Source organism: Marmota flaviventris, chromosome 14 (assembly GCF_047511675.1).
Source record: "Marmota flaviventris isolate mMarFla1 chromosome 14, mMarFla1.hap1, whole genome shotgun sequence".
NCBI classification, from domain to species: domain Eukaryota; kingdom Metazoa; phylum Chordata; class Mammalia; order Rodentia; family Sciuridae; genus Marmota; species Marmota flaviventris.
In genome coordinates this window covers 7,374,377-7,399,678 of record NC_092511.1, presented here as the reverse complement: position 1 = coordinate 7,399,678, position 25,302 = coordinate 7,374,377, and the positions used below count along the sequence as shown (strand labels likewise).

Sequence of the window (25,302 nt, the reverse complement as noted above, 5' to 3'; positions counted from 1 at the left end):
AAGGGTCTCACTGAGTTTTTTAGTGCCTCACTAAGTTGCTGAGTCTGGCTTTTGAACTCGCAATCCCCCTGTCTCAGCCTCCGGAGCAGCTGGGATTATAAGCATGTGTCACTGCAATCGACTGAGCATGTGATTTTGATTAAACATATTTGTCACTTGAAGAAGACATTTTTAGAATTCTTTTAAATACCTTTCTTGATCTCTGCCATTTGGCAAGGTCATTACATTACAGATCAAGCACTTCTACTTGTACTAGTCTGAGCTCAGAAAGTGCATCCACTGCAAATTTTATATAGGAATGGAGATGTTGTTTTTAACTTTTGATAGCAGGAAAAGTATATAAAGCAGCTTGAGGTTAATTACCATCAAAATGACTATATACAGTGTAAGTTTTATGTATAAGCATAATTTTAGGTCATATTGTGAAACCTTATTAGTTTGTAGCAAAGACTAATTTCCAACACTTTTTAGTGTTGGATACAGTGGTTGTTCACATTTCAGTCTCAATTCAGTCTCAACTCTGAGCTCAAATAATTGCAGTAAAATTTCACCACTGCTATGTGGAATTGAGGATATTCACTTCTAATTCTGACAAAAATTTATAAAACTCCAGAAGAGCAATTGACACCAATTATTTATTAACAAGAGACTTAAAGTTTTCCATTGGGTGCCTGTTAATAAATATTACAGTGAATAACCACAAACTTTAAACATCTTACGTTATCACAGACTTTTTAAATTTGTCCAACTAAATATTTTTCTGTGCCACATATATTTTTATCACCATCTGTTCAGGTTGTATTGAATCAGTGTTTTCTTAGATTCTTTGAAAATATTCTTTCTGTGCAGACTATTCAGAGGTGCAAATTATTTACCCCAGTATCTGCCCTGATTCCTCCAATAAACACTAACTACTGCATTATATCTATCAGTAACCTCTGTGGCTCCTCAAGAGTCAAGGAAAACCACTCAAATTCTTTGCCTTATTTTTAAACTGACTTGATACTGCTCTCAGTATCCTTAAATCTTTTAAAGGAACTATTGACTAATAGTTCTTAAGATAGTTTTCTCTAGATATTTTTCTTTGGCTACTGCAGTCAAACACAGTTTAATTAATTAATCATTGGTAGATGGCTTTCCCTGCTTGCTGTTGGATTTGACAAATTTAAAACATTTTCTCATAATTCATTTTACTCTTTTAATTTTAAAGTAGTAAATTAAATACTTTTGTTCTTCTGTTTTTTTTCCTCTTCTCCATTCTTTTTGAGAGATTGCTGCTGTCCTGAAATTAGTATTTCTCCTTGTACCATCTCCCTTTCTCCCTTCCTCCTCTACTAGCTTTTTAATTTCTATTGTGATTGACTGATTCAGAGTTTTGATTTCTTGAGTCTTTTTGTACTTTATGTGACTGTATCTGTCTTTCACTTTTCTATTAAATAAGCTTGCAAATTATGTAAATTATCTTAACAATTTTTTTGGTTCTGTTTACAAAATATGCACCACCAGAACAGGTTTTTTTAATAAAGTTTTTCTGCTTTTTTTTCTTTTTTCTTCCCTTTCATTTTCTTTAGTTTTCTAGTTTCTTTAGTTATCTGCCTAACTTACTGTCAGTTTTTGATTTCCAGTTCAAATACCTCTTTTTGCTTAAATATTGAAAAGGGAAAAGATAATGAGAAATATATGTAAACTCATTTGAAGTTATAAATTTCCCTTTGAGCTCTGCTTTAATCTTATTACAACTTAAAAAAAAAAAAAAAAAGCTTTGTGAGATCAATTCACAGAAGTGCATCAAACAAATGTCAGAGTGGCTTTTCACAAAAATAAATACCTAAGTCTTAACTGCCATGTCCAGAAATACACATTTCCAGCACCCAGAAGTCCAGAGTGTTCTCTTCCGGTTACCACCTCCACTTGTCCTCCTGGGAGCTACTCTTCTTGTTCCTACCAGTTTGCCCCCTAATTTAACCAGCCACAGTAGCTGTACTTTCTCTGTTCATTGAACTTTATATCAGTGAAATCATTGAATAGATCTTTTTTTGGTTCAGCTCCACATATATCATTTACTGTCAATGTTACAGTATATTAATTGTGTTGCTATATTTTATTCTGCTCCATGCATATGTCATAATTTGGTTGTTTATTTTCAAAATTTTGTTTACTGAAATAATGTAATCATCCATATTCTTATGGCTTATTTCTGTTAGGTATATTCCTAGAATGGCATTCCTAAACGCTTACCATTAGTCTTAGTCTGTGGGGCCAAGTATTCTTTAGTATGTTTGTGGCAATTTCAGTTTTAAGTTTCCTTTGCCACATTCTTTTGTCAACCCTTTTGACAACTCTTTTGGTCTCGTCCATTTTAAAATTGTTTGTCATTGTGTACATGAGACATGGCATAACACAGTGGTTTAAGTTTCCCTTTCACTAATAAAATAAAAAGCCTTTTAATATTTGAATGTCTTCTTGTGGGAAATGCCATTTAAGTCTCTTGCTTGTTTTCTCATTAGGACATCTGTCACTTAAGAAAAATTTTTTTAGTAGAAATTCTTATTTATTTTGGGTATGAATCCTTTACTGTGTATGTGTTAAAAATATCTTCTCCCTAACTGTGACTTTTTTCTTTGGGGAAGGTTTGCAGTCAGACTTATAGAAAGGCTGAAAGTATGAAGGAACTGTTTTTCTGAAGCATTCATACTTAGGTTGCTGACTTCCTACTTCATCCTTTCTCAGGCTGCTATAACACATTCCCATTGACTGGGTGGCTTCAACAACAACAGCAACAAGAAACATTCATTTTTTGCAGTTCTGCAGACTGAAAGTCCAAGATCAGGAGCCAGGATGGTCTGGTACTTGGTGAAGCCCTCTTCCTAATTATAGACAGCTACCCTAACCTGTCTTTGAGTCTTTACTTGGCAGAGAGCAGAGAAGGAAGCAAACTCTTTTTTTTTTTTTTTTTTTTTTTAAATAAGAGCACTAGTCTTGTTATGAGGCTTCCACTCACAATGTAATTACCTCCCAAAGGCTCCATCTCTACCCACATACCATCACATTGGGATTTAAGGTTTCAGCATACACATTTGGGGGACTGAACATAAACATCAGTCCATGGCACTCTCAATACTTTACTATTATTTCCAATAAGCATGGACAGTCTCCTTTATAGCCACAACATTCCTTGAAATGAGGAAATTAACATTGGTACATTAACAATTAATACTCAGATCTCACTCAAATTTACCACTTGTCGCAATAATGTCTTTCCTAGAAGAATCTGATTCCAAATTACATCGCGTGTATTTTCTTTCAGTTTTGAACATTTTCTGTCTTCCCTCAACTCATCTCTTTTGGATTCTATATGCCCCACTAGACTGCCACTTACCTGGGTGCCCTTCTCACCAGTTGAGCCTTGATACTTGATATCCATGGCAGCCATCCTTATGTACAAATGCTCCTCCTTCACCTTTTGAGCTCTGATACCTTATGAGTAGCTTGCCACTGGCTCCTTTTATAGTGTATTTTTATAAATAGAAATATAATTTTTAATGCAGTACAGTGCAATTTAATAAAACTTTCATAATTAAAGGTATTTTATATTCATTTAAGAAATTATTTTCCTACCATGACATCATGAAGATATTCTGATACATTTTTTGGCTTTTTATTTTTTGCCTACTGGTCTGTCATGTCTGAGTCCTTTAAGACTACTAAATAGAATATTGTAAAGTAGGTAGTTTACAAACAACATAAATTTATTTCTCAAAATTCTAGAGACTGGAGGCCCACAATCAAGGAATTGGCAGAGTTGATCTTGGATCAGGGCCCATTTTCTCATAGATGGCATGTTCCTGCTGTTCTCACAAAAGAAGCCTGAAAGGGGTCAATGAGCTCCCTGGGGGTATTTTATAGGGGAAGGGGAACTAATCTCCTTCCTTAGAGCTGAATTCTCAGGGCCTAATCACCACCCAGAGGGCCCTCCTCCTAAAACCATAACTTTTAAGATGCTGGTCTTATGATATCAGTAATTATTAAACTATTGTTAAGGTATTACCTTACCTTAGTGTTAGGATTGCATATGATTTGGGAGCAATACAGACTTTCAGACTGTAGCACCTGGAACCAATTTTTTAAGAAGATGTTGTTACTTGGTTAAATTTAATTTGTTTTCATGTGGCTATCCAGTTGTTCCAACATCAAATATTGAACCACCCTCCCTCTCACTGGTATGCATTGCCTCCTTGTGTTGCAATTCAATTGTCCAGATGTGTATGGGTCTATTTTGGGGTTTTCTTTTTCATTCAGTTGTTTTGTCTAGTCCTGCCACCACCAGTACCATAGTGTTTTAATTAACTTGTTTAACTTACTTAGTATTGATAGAATTTTTCTTTTTTTAATGGTGCTAGGGATCATACTCACGGACTCCTTTGTGCCAGGCAAACATTCTACCACTTAGTTACATTTCCAGCCCATGGTTGAGCTTCTTTAAATTATGGGTTTATAGATTTCATTAAATTTGGGAACATTTGGGCCATCATTTCTTCAAATATTTTTTTCTCTTCCTGAAACTTCTGCCCTATGGCCCCCTTTTGAGACTGGTTACACATATATGATCTGCTTGATGTTGTTCCACGATAACTAATTCTTTTTCCTTCCATGCTTCATTTTGAATAGTTTTGTCTCTCAGGTCACTGATCGCTTCTTCTCATCTTTTTTCTTTTACTCACAAATTGTTTTGAGATTTTGTAATGTAACGTAATATGTAATGTAATATGTAACATAATGTAATGTAATATCAATGGCTCATTCCTGATAATTACCGAATAGTACTTCATTGTAAGGCTAAATGACAATTTGTTTATTTCTGTAGTTGTTGATGGACATTTAGTTGACTCCAGTTTTGTTCCCTTATATATAAAGCAATATTGTTAACTTACTTGTGGGTCAGCCTGACTTTTTGAAGGATTGTTTTTAAGCTGTATTAGGGAAGATTTAGATTTACTCTGATGGAAAATATGTGATTCTTTTCTGTTGTTCTAGTGGCCATGTTTGCCATCTTAACATGTATATTTAAGTTTTTTAGAATAATTTTATTAAACTTATTGAGGCACAACTTGATACCATAAAATTCACCTAAGTAAACTATTCAGTTTTTTAAAAAAAATTTTAGAGTGGTGCAACTATCACTACAATCTGGTTATAGAACATTTCTACCTTCTCAAATGATTTCATGCCCATTTACCCTATTACCCGCTCATCCCAGGCAACCTTTTCTAGACATATACCATCTAGATGTTTTAAATGAATAGAATTGTAAATATGCTACCTTTTGCAACTGATATCTTTAGTATACTTTTCATTGTTATTGTTGTTCTTTTGTTGTTATTGTTCTAGGATTGAATCTAGAGGTGCTTTGCCACTGAGCTACATTCCCAGCACTTTTTATTTTGAGATGGAGTCTCAGTAAGTTGCTGAGGCCCTTGTTAAGTTGCTGAGGCTGGCCTTGAACTTGCGTTTCTCCTGCCTCAGCCTCCAGAGTAGCTGGGATTATAGGCATGCACCACTGTGCCCACCTAGTCCATCATTTTTAAATTTAGCCTCACATAAAGTCTTAGTACATGTGTAAAGTCTTTGCAGAATATAATATGAGTGACTTCTTGGCCAATTCCCAGGAGAGTCCTCATTTCCCTTGAAAATCTCATGAGCACAGTCTGCATTCCTGTGGGCATTCTGGTCTTCTGAGCTCCCACCAGAATCGCCATAAAGCTCCTTTTACAACATTCTAAAGCTTTTCCAGTCTGTATCTCTAAACTTGTGAAAATTCCTCCCACAAACCAGCTCCAAAGATTTTTAAAAAATATTTTTTAGATGTTGATGAACCTTTATTTTATCCTTTCATTTATATGCAGTGCTGAGAATCAAACCCTCACACATGCTAGGCAAGTACTGTTACCACTGAGCCACAACTCCAGTCCTCCAAAGATTTTTTAACCCACACGGTCAGGTTAGTCACATCAGTGACCCTAGTTCTGAGTACCAATTTCTGTTGTCATTTTTTGTGTTTCTGTGACCAGAACATCTAACAAGAACAACTTACAGGAGGGAATTTTTATTTGGGGCTCATGGTTTTAGAGGTCTCAGCCCATAGAGGGCTGATTTCATTGCTTTGGGCCCAAGGTGAGGCAACACATGATGGGGTAAGGACCCTGTGGGTAAGCTGCTGAGCTCAAGGCAAGGTCAGGCAAGGTTGGAGAGAGAGGATGAGGAAGGGATCCCATGGAAGAAGCAGTTTTCCAGGGCATACCCCCAGTGATCCACCTTCTCTAGCTGCACCTTGCCTTCTTGCAATCACCACCCCGTTCACTCAAACTAGGATGGGTTAACTGGGTTACAGCTCTCAAAATCCAATCATTTCACCTCCAAACATTGCTACATTAACAGGAGCTTTTGGGGGACACCTCATATCCAAACCATAACACTCTTTTACCACTAAACTGCCTCTGTCACCTTTGTCAGAAAATCTTTATTAACCATAAATTATAGGGATTTACTTCTGGACTGTTTTGTTTCATTGGTCTATATGTTGATTCTTACATCAGTACTAATACTGTCTTTATTACTGTAGGTTTGTAGTGAGTTTTGAAATTGGAAACTGTAAGTCCTCCTATTTAGTTCTGACTCAGGATTGTTTTGGCTTTTCTGGGTTCTGTGTATTTCCAGATAAATTTTAGGATTAGCTTTCTGGGATTGGGGGGAACCCTGGGATTTAGATAGCGAATACATTGATCAATTTGGGGATAATTGTTATTTTGATAATATTGAGACTTCTAATCCATGAACATGGGATATCTCTCCATTTATTTACATCTTTCCTTCAACCATTTGGAGTAAAACACATTATACACAGCTACAGACAGACAGACAGACACACACACACACATTCTTTTTCTCAATTCAGTAAGCAGCATTATAATGCTTTTTCATCTCTTCTTTCCCTACATCCCACTGCCTTCCATTTAAAAATTACTGTGACTTAGTAAGATTTTCTATACTCTTTATGTTGCCCTTTCCTATGCCTCACATAATCATTTTCTTGGATTTATTCTTCATTTTGTCAAACTATCCTTAGACAGTTCTTTTAGAAATGATTTGTCACATGAAATTTTATTTTGCCATCTCATTTGTTATAGCTGTGCTGTCTTTTGTATTTAGTATGTTGAATGAGAGATTTGTTGTTGATGGTATTTATTTTGTATTTCTACATATAAGGCATCTTTTTGGTAACTTTGGATATTTCTTTTTGGTTATTTGAAAATTCCACACTAGCTGTCTAAGGTCTTTATTTAATTTAAAAGTCAAAACTATCAGTTTAGTTTTTAAATTAATACATATCTAGAAAATTTTTACTTTCTTTTTCTTCTGTTTTCTATTTTTAGAACTTTTAGATATGTGTTGAACTGTTGCTAACCTTGGTCTATATTTTACCTCTTAATCTTTCAGTGTGTTCACAGAAAGCTTCTTTGCTCAGTTTTCTGGGTCTGTAATTTGTTCTTAATTCTTTGGCTTCAGGATTTTTTCTTCCATATCAGCCCACTATTTAACTGATGCAACATCTGTTACACTTTTGTGATTATTGATCTTGCATTCTTAAAGCTGTCCTTAGTTTGTCTCACCAAGTATTTTCTTGAAGATTAATTTTGTTTTTTTTTTAATTACTTTGCCTCTTTTTCATGATGCTATTTTTTCTCTCTTCTCTTTTTGTATGTAGAAATCTTTTCTGTCAGCATTGCTTGTTTCCTGAAGGGGTTGGACATGTTATTTGGTGGGATATATAGATAACTTTTGAATTTGTGGTTTTTCTGTCCCTTCTGGGGACCAGCAGTAACCTTGTATCACTCCTTAGATAACAGTGCTACTTGCTGCTTATCATGAACAAGAGAATGGGGAAGGGAAGAGAGGAGCTAGCTAGTCCTGTTCCAAGTATGGCCACTATTTATTTACTCATTACTCATTTATTACTCATTACTCATTTATTTACTCATTCTGTCCGTGGGAATGAGGCTTACTCCTTCTCATATCTGTTGAATCTGGTACCTTTTAGATGTTTCTAAACTGCTTCTATTTTCTCAGCTCTCTTCTATGTGAAGTGTGTGCAGTAGTTTGTTTAATTTTCAGAAAGCTGTTTTTAAACTGTAGTGAATTATTTTATCATTCCTTTGCCTTTTATATTCCTCATTCCTATTCTGTGTCTGTTTTTAAACGTTTCTACTTAGTTTCTTGTATTATATTTTCCAAGAGAGAAATTGTGCATTATTTTGTGCATATTTTATAGTATGCTTTATATAGTATCCATATAAAAATTTTGTTGGCTACTGTTTTTCCATTGGACATGTCCAAGTCTAAAATAAGAGAGTTAATAAATTTTAACTCTATTTTATATTTAATAGTTTTTGGATTTTTTTTTTCTATTCATGGTTTTAGTTTTTAGGCTTAAAAACTTTTTTTTTTTTCCTTTTCTTTTGTTTTCCAGCTCTTTTGTGCCTTTCAAGATGATAGATATCTGTACATGGTAATGGAATACATGCCTGGTGGAGACCTTGTAAACCTTATGAGTAATTATGATGTGCCTGAAAAGTGGGCCAAATTTTACACTGCTGAAGTTGTTCTTGCTCTGGACGCAATACACTCCATGGGTTTAATACACAGAGATGTGAAGCCTGACAACATGCTTTTGGATAAACATGGACATCTAAAATTAGCAGATTTTGGCACATGTATGAAGATGGATGAAGTAAGTAAGCAAGTTTTTTAAAAAAGCAAGTTTTTTGGGAAACAGAAGGTATTGTAATACCTCATCAGGATGCCACCACACCCAGCAGGTCTTTGTAGTTTTAAATAAAGATAAATTTAGTTTTGCTTATTGTGTAACAAACAAAACAAAATAAAACCAAATTAAAATACTTCCTTTACTAATAATTCATCTAGATTTTTTAGAATATAAGAAAAATGAAAACTCAGTTATCTTCCCCATAGAATATCAACAAGCATTTGTTACCAATCAAAACTGGTTCATGTGTATAGTGACCTAGATGTAGGCTTAGGACACATAATCTAAATTAAGGCATTTGAGTATTTCTCCAACCATTGTTATTTCTATGTTTTTGTTTTAGGAAAGGAGATAAGGAAAGAAATTTTATCTTACCACCTTCTTCTACCTACCCCTCTACATTAACCATATAGAATAAATTTTGGGACATCAACCATTGTGATACTTTACCTATTGAACAATCCATATTATAAAAATAGATTCAGTGACATTATCCTCTTAGCTAATTATGGTATTGATTTATTTGGGTTCCAAAACCTATGTTTTGTCGTTTTCTTTTTGAGTGTGTTTAATTCCTGATGGAACAGTATTATATTTTATTTATTTTGCATTTCTTTGCTGGATATAAAAGATGACTTCTAAGTGTTAGTACATATTGATAGCATGTGTGTATATCATCTTTAGTATGGTTTTCATAACCTTTCAATATGCTCATATAGCTAATTTTTTTCCTGTTATTTATCTAGCAAAGACATATATTTGGAAGTAAATTTCTTCTTTACCTCTTTAGTTATTTATGCTAACCAGGTGATATTTTTATTGATTATCTTACCTTTATAATTAATCATCTTTTCTCAAAATCAGCCCAGATTTTAGTTCATCTAGAAAGTTCTCCTTGATAATCCTAATCTAACTGATTATTCTTTTAATGTTATATTCAAAATTTATGCTATACTTTCTAGGCCATTTCTGTTTTAGTTTAAGCTAAAACTTAACATCCAACTTAACATTTTGTTGTGCTTTACAGAATCTGTTACTGTGTCCTATAACCATTTATTAATGTTTAATGGGGGAGTTTTTGATTGCTCCCAAAGCTCCCTTTTGTGGCATTTACCATAAAATAGTATGAAATGATTAATAGTGAAAATTAATCTATAATGAAAATCAAATACGAAATAGTTTTCTGATAGAATGCTAAACCTTTCTGTGTCTGGGATATGTAATCTATGATATTTATGTACTGCACTTCCATGAGTGTATTCTGATTTTAATTAAATCAAAATCTTTTGTGGATGGGGTGGGATGCAGGAAAATAAATCATACCATGTTTATAGAGGAAGGTTAAAGGTACTTTGCAAAATAGAAAGATGTTACCAGGCGCAGTGGTGCACAGCTGGAATTCCAGCACCTGGGGAGGCAGAAATAGGAGGTTTGCAAGTTTGGGGCAGCCAGAGCTATTTAGCAAGATGTTGTCTCAAAATAAAATAAAAAGGGCTGTGATGTAGCTAAGTGGTAGTGAGCATGACGTGCAAGTCCCTGAGTTCAGTCCCTAGTATACAAAAGAAAAAAGTGGTATAGAGTACTAGAGTATGGGGAACAGGAGAAATATGGTATTTATAAAATAATTATACAAGCATGCAAGCAAATACTGAAATAAGCTATTTAAATATCTTAAATTGTTTAAAAACAAAATGTGGCTTAATTTTGTTTATGTATTTTTTTAATTCACATAAAGAAAGTCATGTTAATTATACCCCTTGGCTTATAGTTTATTGTCATGAGAAGTCTACACATGTTCCCATTTTATTTTTATTACACTTTTCTTCTTTCAGTTTCTAGTTTGCCTTTACTCTCCCTATAAACAACCAATGTAATGTGTTTACCATTTGCTTTTTGAGTATTAGTACGATATAAATATACTTAGTTTGTATAAGTAGTATTAGAATTGGTATCATTTTGTTTACTTCTGTCACTTAGCCTTGTTTTTATAACTATCCCTGATTAATATAGGTGAGTTCATTGCTTCTTTTTTTTTCCTTTGGTATCAGGGATTGAATTTAGGGACACTCAACCACTGAGCCCTATTTTGTATTTTATTGAGAGACAGGGTCTCACTGAGTTGCTAAGCATCTTGATGTTGCTGAGCCATCTTTGAACTCATGATCCTCCTGATTTAGCCTCCTGAGCCACTGGGATTACAGGCATGCACCACCACACCTGGCTAGTTCATTGCCTCCTACTGCTGCTTAGCATTCCATGGTATCTTATCAGTTTGCCTTATTCCCCTGGCATTGTTCCCTAGGTCATCCCCAGCTCCCTCCCATCAACAAAACAAGTGTTTCTCTGAGTATAAACTTAGAAGTGATATTACCATACCAGAGGGCTCATTAATGAAATATTGCCTGATCTCCTTAAAGCTATAAATGTTCATAACCTGTTCCTAGTAGTGCATGACAGATCTTGTCTCTTCATATCCTCAGGAACTTTTCCCATTATTCAGCTAAGGTTACCATTTCTATTGGTATAAAGGTAGTATCTTTTAAAAATTGTGTTTGTTTCTTTTTAAAAATTTATTTATTTATTTTTATGTGGTGTTGAGGATCGAACCCAGTGCCTCACATGCTAGGCAAGTGCTCTACCCCTCAGCCACAGCCCCAGGCCCCTAAATTGTGTTTCTTAACAACTTATGATGAGAAACCTCTCTTTATATACTTGTCATTGACTTCTCTTTTGTGAATCACCTGTGCATCTTTTGACTCTTTTAAAACTGACTTCTTGCTGACAGAACCTGTTGTGATCCAGAAAACTTGAGATAATTTATAATCTAGCCTTTTGGAGAATAAATTTGTCATCCCCTTATCTATAAGAAGACCAGATACTCAGATCATTCTTCAGTTATGTTGGCTTTCTATAAAACATTATGCCATGAATAAAGGCAAAAATAAAACACAACTGTGAGATTATAATTTAGAAGAACTAAAGTAAGTTGGTTCTATCACAATTAAGAGTTGGTGTTTCTCTGATTTCTGACATAGATAAATAAATAAAGAGTTAATCACCATTTTCTGGATACCATTCTGATATTCTCTCTCTCAGAGAAAAAAAAAGAAAAAAACTTACTTAGCGCTTGGGGTGTAGCTCAGTGGTAAAACCTTGCCTAGAATGCATAAGCTCCTGAGTTTAGCACCCCCACAACACTGCAAAACACACCACCACACACACACACACACACACACACACACACACACACACACACACACACACACCCTCTACCTGGATGTGAGAGTCATATTGTATATTGCATGTGGAGGTTTCTAACAGCTGAGAACAATTGTTTTAAATGACTTACATTAATTGGATGTGTTGGCCTCATTCATTGTCTGTCCTCTCTTTCAAAACCTTTACCACCTTTTATGACATGTTCTAATGTGTACCATTTGATTAAGTTGCTGTAGTTTTTCTTTTTTTAAGTCTATTAATATGATGAATTGTGTTTATTGATCTCCATATATTGAAACAACCTTGCATCCCTGGAATGAATCCCACTTGATCGTGGTGCACTATCTTCTTGATATAAATTACTGTATGTTTTAAAAAGCTAATTAATAAATTGTTCATGTCTTAACTCTTCTACAAGTGACATCAATTTTTAAAATATAGGTGTGGCTACTCATGTTTCTGGAAAAAAAAACCTCTTTTTTCTGAAAAATGTATATTAAAAAAGAACAGAAATTGGAGTAATTGCTGAATTATTGGAGCAGTGCAGGTAGATTATTCAGAAGCCATTCCTCTTTGTAACCAGAGCTCTGATGAAAACAATAGGTGATACCCAGCAGGGGGACTGGGATAATCCAGGCGGGCAGCTTTGTGTGGCTGTGGGTACTACAGCAGTGGAAGTGGAAGTGGATTCTAAACCATTTGGACTACTGTGCAAGGCATAACAGGTGTATTTCTCTGAAAAGAATGCAAGTGCTCATTTTTAAAATTTTAAAATTAAAAAAAAAAATTAAAACAGACTGAAAAGCCCCTGCCTATTCAACAATTCACCTAAGGCTTTTAATGCTTCTGATGAAGAACTCCACATACAATGTTTCTTTTCCACCTTCATGGGAAGCATTTTGAATGGTTTCTGAGACCAGCTCTTTAATATCTCTGATTGGCCAATTTATGTTTTCATAAACTCTTGTTTTATGAAATTTTGTCAGTTATAAACACCAGATATACTTAGCAAATAAACATTTAGTCAGATGCATTTAAAATAATTTTGAGGAATCTTCTTGAAAATCTTGCTCTCTAGCTTAAAACCCTTCAGTAGATTTCTGACACGTGCTGGATAAAGTCTCCACTCCATAGCTTGTCTCTGAAACCTCTTATGATGACATGGCCCTGCCTACTTTTACCTTCTTTCTGTATCAGCTGACAGCACCTCATGGCACAGAGTTCAAGAGTTACCATACAGTTATTTTTTACTGTAGCATTATTTCATGATTCCTAGTCTTCATATATGCGGTTTAATAGTCTGCCTGGAAAATTCCTGCTCATACATTGAAACTTGGTCCAGAGTTTGCTACCTTGTAAAGTTTGTTAGGTTGGTTCCACATGTTGGTTTCTTTTTAGAGCATTATCCTTTTCTTTCTGTTCTTTTTGTTTTTGACACTACAAAATATATAAGACTTGACTTACACTTTCTCTGCCTCAGCCCTGGAATCAGCCACTTCTTTATATTCTCATTTCTTTTATTAGAGAAGAGAGTTTTAAGTCAGTGTTTAGGGGCCCACATGCTCATTGCTCCTGGAGTATCATCACTTCTAGGCTGTCAGTACACAAAACTGGTACATAGGTGTTACATACACTTGATGTGCTAAATCACATTCCCACGTGTGTTTATACTTAATTTTGCAGCTCTGTTTGTGCATAATATATTCATTGTGGTTCATATAGACACCTTTGACTCATGTCCAATACCACAGGGTTCATTCTAGTCTTCTTTCTTTTTTGTAATTTCTTAGATATCAAAAAACTGCTGAGCTGGGGGTCATGGCTCAGTGGTAGAGCGCTCGACTGGCATACATGAGGCACTGGGTTTGATCCTTGGCACCACATAAAAATAAATAAAGTAAATGTTCTGTGTTCATCTACAACTAAAGAAAAAATATTAAAAAAAAAAAAAAAAAACTCTGCTGGGTTTTTTGGGGATGTGGATGTGGCTCAGTGGTTGAGTACCCCTGAATTCAATCCCCAGTGGCTCACATTTATAATCCCAATAGCTCAGGAGGCTGAGGCAGGTGGGGTTTGAATCTAGAGCCGTCTCAGCAGCTTAGTGAAGCCCCAGGAAACTCAGTGAGACCCTGTCTCTAAATAAAATACAAAAAAGGTCTGGGGATGTGCCTCATTGGTTAAGTGCCCGAGTTCAATCCTCGATACCAAAATACAAAAACACTTGGTTCGCATTATCTGTGGTGTATTTTCTTCTTCAACCCTCGTATAAACCTAAAATTATTTCATAACTGCTAAACCCAACTGTTGTAGCTAACAGATTTGCTAACATTGTTATGTATTTCTTTTGTTTTTAGCCTTAGAGTATCCTATTAAAATGATGTTTTCCTTGGGAGGCTGAGACAGGAGGATCATGAGTTCAAAGACAGCCTCAGCAAAAGCGAGGTGCTAAGCAATTCAGTGAGACCTGTCTCTAAATAAAATAAAATGGGCTAGGGATTTGGCTCAGTGGTTGAGTGCCCCTGAGTTCAATCCCCAGTACTACTACCCCTCCCCAATGATGTTTTCCAGAGTTACTTGGGGCTGCTCTTCCAGTTCCCATACAGTGAAGTTATGTGATTCATTTATAAAACAGGTTCAGTTTTTACATTTTTGTGTGTGAATTTTTCCCTGATTTTAAGAATTAAAGCTGTATAAGATGTATGATCAGAGTAGGGTCTCTTGCTCTTTATCCTTACTACTTTATTCCTATTACTCCTTCTTTCTACCCCTTTCCCACATACTCCCTGCAGGTATAAATCAATCTCTTTAGTTTCTGATTTATCCTTCCCATATTTCTTTTAAGCAGAATCTGAGACTTGTCATAAATGTACATTCCATATCCATATAATTTGAGAACTTTTCCCATGTGATAGTTCCTAAATATCTTAAATATCTTTTTCAAATATTTATTTAAAAAACTTTAATGTGTTAGCCAAATATTCTGGGGGTAGAACATTAATTTTCTAAAAGGAGAGTGCTATTTGCATAGTTTACTCAAAAGTATTTATTCTGCAGGCAGGTAGTTATTGAAACTGATATTCAACTTTCCCTTCTGACCGTCATCACATGGAATTTTCCATTTAACTGATTTGAACTTTATTGCACTTTATGAACATGCTTTATATAAGGTCATTCTTGTTCTTTTTTAAAATGTTTTTTTTTTTTTCTGTTCAAGCCATTATATATCTCCATTCCTTTGAAACCTAAATTGTCCATCTGTCGCAGTCTAACTTTATATCATTTCTTTCTTATATCTTGCCCTTTCTCTCCTGCCTTTGAACCTTTTAGGCTAAATAGGCTTGTGTGTGTGTGCGCGCGCGCGCATGTGTGTATATATTTAGTAAGAGTTTAGCTCTGAAGTCTCATAATATTCATATTTTAAATTCTAATTTCTATGAAGCCGTGCAAGTTCAGAGGTTTTCTTTAACCTAATAAGTCCCTATTAAATTTTTCTGCAAAGTATAAACTATAGGATAGTCCTTTGTAAAAATGAATTGTATTGGCTCCCATAATCCAGACATTTTTATGCATTTCATAATACATTTCAATTCCCTGTACCCAAAGCCATGTTGGCAGTGAAGCTCTATTAGTGGCAGTGTGTAGTCACTCTCTACCTAAGAGTAAACAAATAAGTTTCATTGATATTTCTGTATATTCACGATGGTCTCTTTCTCTGCTGTTTGTAGACAGGCATGGTACATTGTGATACAGCAGTTGGAACACCTGATTATATATCACCCGAGGTTCTGAAATCACAAGGGGGTGATGGTTATTATGGGCGAGAATGTGATTGGTGGTCTGTTGGTGTTTTCCTTTTTGAGATGCTAGTAGGTGAGTAAATATTTTAAGTTGTTGTTTTTTCAAAACCCTTTCATAACACTTTAGTTCAGTCAAGGATTTGGAAATATAAGGAAATGGCATGTGTCCTAGGGAAGATTGAAATTTCTGGAAATTTTGATTTAGTAGTAAATAACATGAACCTGGCACAGTGATTAAGTGGAATAAGTAGAACATGAAAGGAATTAAAAGTATGTTGTTAGAAAATATTTCTTCAGTAGACCCTTTTGAGTTAAGAAAATGGTAGAGCAAGAACAAGTTTACAGCTACTCAATTCTAAGATTTTGGGGGGATAATTGTATTTGTTTTCAGTGTTTTAAATATAAGATTTTACTGTTTGTTATAACAAACAATAACAGAGAACTAGAAGTAACTTTTTTCCTGTGGTGCTGGGAATTGAACCCAGGGCCTTGTGCATACTAAGCCAGTCTACCACTGAGCTACAACCCCAGCACTAACAGTATTTATTGGTTTATGTAGTTTTGTATTGATTTTGTAAAATGTATGCCTTTTATTTACTACTAGTATTTTTTGATTTGTAATTCAGTGGAATGAATTTTTTTTTTGATATTTCAGTTTTAGAAAACTCAGAAGCGAATTCAGTCATTTCTTTTACTTTGACCAATTCAAAATATGAAAAGCTTAAGTGTTTCAAAACTTTTTTTTATGTGTCATAGACTTCATTTCTAACATTTTCTATTCCTAAGCACTGGGGTCACAAAAATATCTTCTGGATGAGGACAATTATGATTGCTTTACTTGTCTTGGGATGAGGGAAAATATAACTAAGATTTAATTACATTTAGTACTTTTGTAAGTACGATAAGGCTAATAACATTACATGGAGTTTTTTGGATAAATCTTATTTGTTATAAATATTTTAAACATAAGGCTGATAGAAATATGTTTTTGGAATTACAGAATTTATTTTCTAGATGAGGACCCTAAAAGAAATTGATAGTATAAGAAATTGATAGTATAAAATCTATAAGAGTATGATTATTGCTTAAAAAAATTAGAAATGTTTAGTAAATCCCGAATTTAAATGAATACTACGGAGCTTTTTTGTGGTATAAATTGCCTTGTTTTAGTAATGATCCAATATATGTGTCATTGATCTTCTTATACTTGGTTTCATATTGTAGTATGACCTACTTTGTTTTGAGCCTTTGTTGTTGTAATAAGTCTCTTTTTACATACCATCTGGTACCAGTAGCTGTCTGTTCTCCCACCTGATGAAGCATGAAGATATATCTTGCAATCTTTTGAAAGTAGAATATATTCTCTTACTTGCTTTGCCTCTTCCAGGGCTTTAGAAAATAGGTACCTTTGAACAAGTAAATTGGCTCATTTGAATAGGCCATTTAGATTTCCACTACTATTTTCAAGTCTGAGAACTAAATTAGAGTTTAATGGCAGTGATTTACAGTATTCTGAGCCTACTGCAGTGCTTGCTTATGTTAGTTGGCAGTGATCTTCATTTAGAAGATTCTACCACACTAGAAAAAAATTATACTAGAAAATTCTTGAATTCAGTGCTCTCCACCCCAAACCCACCTTTGAATTCAAACAACAATCTGAATATACCTTTTGAAGTTTTGCATTGGCTGACTTAGAGAAGTTGGCCAGCACTCAAGTTACTTGGCCTATAGACATATACTGGGCAGGGCCTTTACCTGCTGTGGCTTTTGATGGGTAGTGACCAGAACTGTTCCTTTAGGATTTTCTGTCTTTACACTTGCTTTAGGGGCTCTTTATCATAATCAGTAGTTGGCCACAACACTATGTTGGGAGATAATTTCTGTCCCTTTCTGGCTCTAGCTATTTGTCATTTTAGGCAGGTCACATGCAGTCACTCTGGGCCCTGCTCCCTCTTATGTGGAAGAATAGACATGCTCTGACTCTCAGAGCAGCACTGTCCAGTTTGTCATGATAAAGACAATTTACATCTACACCAGGCAGTGTGGTTGCCACTGAACTGTGGCTGATATATATGTAACTAGGGGGCTGCATTTTTCAATTTTAGTTTAACTTTAAATTGCCACATATAGTGGCTGCTATATTGTATAACAGCTCTAGAGACCCATCTCAAGATGCCGATCCAGCTCCGGCATCAAAATACTCTGGTCTCATCCCACTTCAAGACCCTTTCTTTTCTTAAGTTAAGAACAAATTCTAGGCGGACACAATGGCGGACACCTGTAATCCCATCAGCCTGGGTGGTCGAGGCAGGAGGGATTGCAGGTTCAAAGCCAGCCTCAGCAAAGGCAAGGTGCTAAGCAACTCAGTGAGAGCCTGTCTCTAAATAAAATACAAAATAGGACTGGGGAGTGTCCCTGAGTTCAATGATACATGAAGATGTATCTTGCAATCTTTTGAAAGTAGAATATATTCTCTTACTTGCTTTGCCTCTTCTTCTAGGGCTTTAGAAAATAGGTAACTTTGAACAAGTAAATTGAAAAACACAGAAAAACACCAAGTTTTAGAGTTAACATTGATTTTATTTTGTTTTTAATGGTAGAAGGATCATCATGACTCTAGTTAAAATTTAAATGTTTTTTTGTACATTTCTGTTTTAATTGGGACTCCTGTCTTTGTTTTCCATGCATGCGGCAAATTTAAAGTTAACATTTAAAAATTAGGTGAAAAGTGTTTAATTTGCATCCACTATTACATTCAGCATCTTCTTTCTTGGAATTTTAGGGGACACTCCATTTTATGCAGATTCACTTGTAGGAACTTATAGCAAAATTATGGATCATAAAAATTCACTATGTTTCCCTGAAGATGCAGAAATTTCTAAACATGCGAAGAGTCTCATCTGTGCCTTCTTGACAGATAGGTAATGTACATTGGATTTCTCTGTAGAGAAGCCCCATTGCTTTTAAATTTGTAGAAATGAAAGCATGTCTAATTTAGTTACATATGAAAAACATCTCTCTCATTAACCAAATTGCATTTAATTCTGGGTTAGCCTTTTCCTACTGCTGAGCCTTGTGTTAGGTTACCTTTAGCATTTTGGTTGGGCGGCCCAGTTGTAATTTAACCTCAATCCTCATGCCTAAAACCATTAAAAAAACAACAACAACAACAAAAAACCCTAGTAAGCTTTAAACACATTTGAAAGAAATAAAACCTTTGTCTTCTTCCCATTTTACCTTCTTCTTTTTTTTTTTTTTTAGTTATAGTTAGAAACAATGCCTTTATTTTATTTGTTTTTATTTTTATGTGGTGTCGGGGATCAAACCCAGTGCCTCATACATACTAGACAAGAGCATTTAACAATTTATAATCTTAAAAACTGTTTGCATTTGATATGAGAGTACCTCCTTCCCAACTCTCTTATTCACATTTGAATATGAACAAGTCTGTTCTGAAAATTTTATATTTTTTAAAACAAATAGATGAACAAAGGTGAAAACCTGCTTCAAAAAGAAAAGCTAGCCCAGCAGCAGTGATGCGCCTGAAATCCCAGTGACTCGAGATACTCAGGCAGGAAGATTGCAAGTTCAAGGCCAGCCTCAGCAACTTAATGAGGTCCTAACCAGCCGAGTGAGATCCTGTCTCAAAAATAAAAAGAGTTGGAGATGTGGCTCGGTGGTTAAGTGCCCTTGAGTTAAGTCCTAAGTACCAAAAACAAAAACAACAACAAAAAAAAACTAGAAAGCTATTTTATTCCTTCATTTCTCTTCTGATGTCCTCTTCTATATTTTATACTTGTGATAGAGGTCATCCTAGCAAAGGAGCTCACAGTCCAGTCCAAACTCATTCATCAGCTTTGTGATCATGGGGAAATTATGTTTTCTCCTTGGGAAATAATTTTGCTCATCAGTAAAATGATGGGCTTAGATTAGGTAACTAATATTATCTAGCTTTTCTAGCTCTAATATACAACATGCACACCTTATTGTTTATAAGCTAGTTGCTGTTAGTTCTGCAATGATGATGCTTATACATTCATCATTACACACTTTTTGTGGGATAAAATCTTGAAGGCAGAATCCTGGGATATACATTTTCAAATTGAATGCTTTTATAAAATTGACACCACCACCTGCCCCCACGTGAAGCTTTATTGGCACATTTTTTTTAAAACAATAACTGTTTTTTCTCATCAAATTTAATGTTGTTGTTATTGTATTGCAGTACTGAGGATTGAACCCAGGGCCTCGTACATGCTAGACAAACTTTCTACCACTGGTCTCCATTCCCTTTTTAATTTTGGGACAGAGTCTTGATAAGTCGCCCAGGATGGCCTCAAACTTGAGATCCTCCTGCTTCAACAAGTAGTTGTGATTACAAGCATGCATTATCACATCCAGCTAGTATATAATTTTTTTCATCAAATACAATTATAAGTTATTTTATCTTTATTCTTTAGGCAAATAATTTTTATGAGTTAGTCATTTGTATAATAAAACTTTAAAACTTGATTATATGTATAATGAAGAATCAATGCTGATAAACTCAAATAAACTTGTATAATGTTAGATTTGGGGATTCAATAGGGTGGGTGGGGATTGCATTGTAAAGTAAGTACAGCATATATTAACGAATGGATTAGGATTTGTAGATTTGCTTTAGCAACTTGTTGGGACAGGAAACATTCTAAGGATGATTATATGTGAATATTTTGAACTATTTTGAAAATAATATAATGTCATAAGTTTGGCTAGGAGCATGTCCTTTAAAATGCACAATTTTTCTTGTTCATGTTAAACTTAGCTCCAGGAATACACTTAAAGCAAATGCTTTTTATTTCCATACAGTCTTTTTATTTTTTATTTTTTTGTCTTTTTTTCCTTACTGTGCTTGGGCTCAAATACAGGGCCTTGTGTGAGCTAGAAAAGCTCTCTTCTACTGAGCTACATTCCCATCCTATACAGTCTTCATTGAACAGTCAAAAGAATGAAATCCTTAATCATATTTTTCTTATAGAGTGATAATTTTAATATAAATGAAGAGATAATTTATCAGAATAAATATGTATAGCTCTAAACTTAATATGTGAATTTTTTTAAGTTTGAAACATGCAGGTGACATAAACAATAGAGGGAAGTATATTTTACTTCCATATTGTTTGCTTTATGTCAAGTCTTTTTAATATATCTAGAGCAATCAATTCCTATAAAATTGAGATTATTTTAGAGAAACACTTAGGCTGAAGCTGTTTTTTAAAAATCTTATTCATTTTTTATCCTTATTTTGGTTAAACTGTTGAGATGAGTTAATATTTTTTTCATTATTTTATTATAATACAGTCTTTAACTGCATTGTTTAGGGAGGTACGACTTGGGAGAAATGGGGTAGAAGAAATCAAACAGCATCCTTTCTTTAAGAATGATCAATGGAATTGGGATAACATAAGAGAGAGTAAGTCAATAAATCTAATATTTCCATTCCATTTAAAAATCTCATAAATTAATTCCACTTTTTGAATAACAGGCATGTTTGATACACTTTATGCTAACTCATTTTTAAATTGAGATTACATTCCAAATTTTTCCTGTGGCAGCATTTATAAATAAATTACTATTTCCTCAATATCTTAGCAAACTAATGTGTACTTATTAGTATTTCCCAATTCTTTTATAATAAGTATTATATGTTTCTTAACTTGCCAAGGAAAATTCTTATATGATTTTATTTGCACTAACAAATCAGCAAATAATTATTTATGGAGACTATACTCTGGTAAAGCATAGAATAATAATTTATTTTTACTTTGTCTACCTATGGCATTGATTCATTTTAAGGGTAAGAAATATTTCTATTTAAAGAATGTAGAAAACTAAGGACCTTAAGGAATATATGTGCAGGTTATTACTTACTACTTATAATTTTTGACACTTAGAATAATATTGTATACCTTTCCTTATATAACTGATTAATTGTATTAACTTGTATAACTAATTAATCTATTAATGGTCTGTAGTAACAAATTATTGACAAAATCTTAATTTTGTGAAATGATAAAATGGAAGATGTGTTGCTAAGATTTTGTGTAAAACATGATTTAATCATATTAATATGTCATAAACATAGAGGTGGCTTGTTTCTTACATTTTGCTTATGAATAATTCTTTTCTTTTAATAGCGGCAGCTCCTGTAGTACCTGAACTCAGCAGTGACATAGACAGCAGCAATTTTGATGACATCGAAGATGATAAAGGAGATGTAGAAACCTTCCCAATTCCTAAAGCTTTTGTGGGAAATCAGCTGCCTTTCATAGGATTTACCTACTATAGGGAAAATCTGTATGTGGATTATTAAATGTTATTATTTTCCTAATCTAGCTATAAAGTGACATTTTGAGAACTATAGGAGATTAAATGTTAATTTGTTTTAAACTTTCGAGATTTTCCTAAACTCTCAATTATTTTTAATTTTACTATATGATTTTTTAATGTTATACTCACACATTATTGCAAGGCACTGTTGTATATGAAGTAAGAACAAATACCAGTTTTTTGAAAGAAGTTTGTCATTTCATGAAGGATACAAGAGAATTGTATAGTCATAATGGAGGGTAGAATGTGATGTTGCCTTAAGGAAAGGATGCCAAGAGAATCTGAGATGGACTGGTTGTGGTGACACACTCCAGTAATCCTGTTGACTGGGGAGGCTGAGGCAGAAGGATCCCAAATTCAAAGCCATCCTCAGCAATTTTAGAGAGTCCCTAAGCAGCTTAATCACATTTCTTTTGAGTGGGTTAAGGGGGAAGGTCACGTGAGAACTCAGGGAAAAGGTAGCATTTTAAAAGCTGGTAGGAAAGGGATTTGAGTGGCCAAGATATGGGAAACTTAGGAGAGGATTGTGCCAAGCCAGGTAGCTAAAGAAAGGTTGAGAATGTAAGCATATCTTGAGCAGAGTAGTGTGGTCCAGTGCACCTCATACAGAGGGCGTGTGAGCTGTATTGTGACTGGAGGACTTGTTGAGACTAAGATTTTCTTGCCTATAATCTCTGCACAAATCCTGGCCAAAACAAAAATCAATAATTGTTGACTGCAGTGAGTATTGGATGTAAGATTAGAAAATAAAATTGGCACTTGGGATGAGCAGTGGAGCAGATGATTGTTGTGTGCTCTGCAAAGAGACTTTTGACTGAAGTTGTTTCTTTCTAGAAGATGGAATAGAAGAAAAATATAATAGTTAAAGAAATTAAAATGAGTTGATTAAGAGGAAAATGGGTTCCATGTAATGACTCCAAGTCCCTATAAAATTAAAGACTTGGTCACCTGATAAGAAGGAGCGGCAGGAAAGTTTGCATTTTAAATTACTGGGAAAAGTGTTCAGAGGCAAAAATATTGCTTTATCTAAAATAAAGTGAAAAGAAAGAGAAATCTTTGTGGTTAATATTTAATTCTGAGAATAACTTGGTTGAATAAGACAAAATGGATTAAAATGAAATGCAAAAGATTTTATTTTTCTCCTCCCTTCTAGGTTATTAAATGACTCTCCATCTTGTAGAGAAAATGATTTGGTGCAATCAAGGAAAAATGAAGTACGTATTCATTTTTACTACTCTAGTTAAGTCACATGTTCAAATATACATATTTTTTTCTCTTATTTTTTTGGTCCTGGGAATTGATGCAAGGGAGGTTTTACCACTAAGCTACACTCCCAGCCCTTTTTAATTTGATTTTGGGGGGTGGGCGGTACTAGGGCTTGAACTCAGAACCTCACATAAGCTAGGCAGATACCCTACCACTGTGCTACATTTCATTCTGCCCTTTTATTTTGAGACAGTCTTGCTGAGTTACTGAGCCTAGCCTTGAACTTGAATCCTTCTGCCATGGCCTCCAGAGTAGCTGGCATTACAGATATATGCCACCACGCCCAGCACTCCCATGGCTTTTTAAAAGTTCATTTGATGCTACTTTTTAAATCATGAGATGGTATTCCTTATATAATACAGTTCACCTTAACATTACAGTGGTTAATTAAATGAAGAGTATCATTGTTCCACACAGGATGGCTAGTAAAAAGGTGAATTATACATTGGTTTAGGCTTAGTTTTAATAACAAGTGATAGAATAGGTTTGTAAACAGCTCTGATGCCAGTTAGATAATTTTATGACCTTAGTGCTTAAAAGTGTACAAATATTAATCTATCAGGTACAGAAGAAGGAGGAGAGAGATTCAAATTCTGAATTCCTATTTAGGATTGTGTTTATATAAAAGATTTTCTATCAAATTGTATTTTGTGACTGCTGTAATTTCTAACTGCATACAAAACTAAGTCATACATGTACATCCACATACATGTAAATCAAAATCATTTTCTTCAAATTATGAAAAGTAAAAAATCAGGTTGGATAATTTGGGTATGAATTTTATTAGGAATTTTATAAAGTATAACACACATTTTATTCTTTTTTCTTTTAATAGGAAAGCCAAGAGGTATGTTGTCAACTACATTGAAAAATGAGCGGAAAAAACATCACTCTAGCAGTGTTTTAATATAGTCACAGTCCAGCTCCCGTTTGGAGCACTTCATCTACCAAAGAGAGACGTTTCCAACCTTTTCCCTACCAAGTATTTCTTTTAATATTCGTACTGTGAATCTGTTATTTAAAATATACATCATGTAATTTTCTGATTACTTATTAAGGGTATGTAACTGGTAGAAAAAACATGTAAAATGTGATAACTAGTGTGCTCAAATAAATGCAGTGGCAGCCCAAAACACTTAAACTTGATTAGTTCATTAGCCTGTTTATTCTTATAGAGATTTTAAGATAAATGATTAAGAAACCATGGAGAATATAATCACTGGGAAGAATAATGAAAAGAATAGTGGCATTGGAATCTAATAGTTCTGGGTTAATTTTTACATTACCACTTACTAACTGTGCTGTCTTGACCTGGGTATTTACCTGTTTTGAATTTCATTTTCTTGACCAAGTGGATGTAATGCTACCATTTTCTTAGGGTTTTTGTTAGGATTAACAAGACAACATTTGTAAAATACCTATCGTTGTATCCAAGACACCACAGGAACTTAAAAATTAAATCCTTGAAAAGGAAATAATATTGTAATTTTGTTTGCTTGAAGACCAGCATAGCTAGGGAAAGCTACTGAGGAGAAAACTTGGAAGAGGAAGATATGAAAGAAGAGCTTATATTCTCATTTTATAGTATTTTTTAGTATATATATTCAGTTAAATATTCTGAATATTTGTTTCAGATCTTTTATCTTTATCTCATAAACACAAAAAAGTAACCATATTTTCAAATGATAATCTATAGAAGTGTATTGGAAGATTACAGAAATTAATTTGAAATTTGATTTCATTGAAGAATTCTGCCAAAATGAGTTTCTTATTCATATTTGCATAAGTGTGTTCAGACAGATGTGTAGTATGACAGAAAAAAGAATAGGG

The 25,302-nt window shown here is 34.2% G+C and overlaps 1 protein-coding gene across 1 annotated transcript in view; it reads left to right on the top strand.

The window, feature by feature from the left end:
- Nucleotides 1–25,302, top strand: part of Rock2 (Rho associated coiled-coil containing protein kinase 2) — a 137,200-nt gene that overhangs the window by 79,853 nt on the left and 32,045 nt on the right. Inside the window, exons 5-11 of the mRNA XM_027937791.2 lie at nt 8,525–8,785; nt 15,766–15,910; nt 18,620–18,758; nt 21,198–21,289; nt 22,014–22,173; nt 23,360–23,420; nt 24,308–24,319. Of these exons, the coding sequence (XP_027793592.1) occupies nt 8,525–8,785; nt 15,766–15,910; nt 18,620–18,758; nt 21,198–21,289; nt 22,014–22,173; nt 23,360–23,420; nt 24,308–24,319 (870 nt within the window). The remainder of the gene's footprint in view (nt 1–8,524; nt 8,786–15,765; nt 15,911–18,619; nt 18,759–21,197; nt 21,290–22,013; nt 22,174–23,359; nt 23,421–24,307; nt 24,320–25,302) is intronic.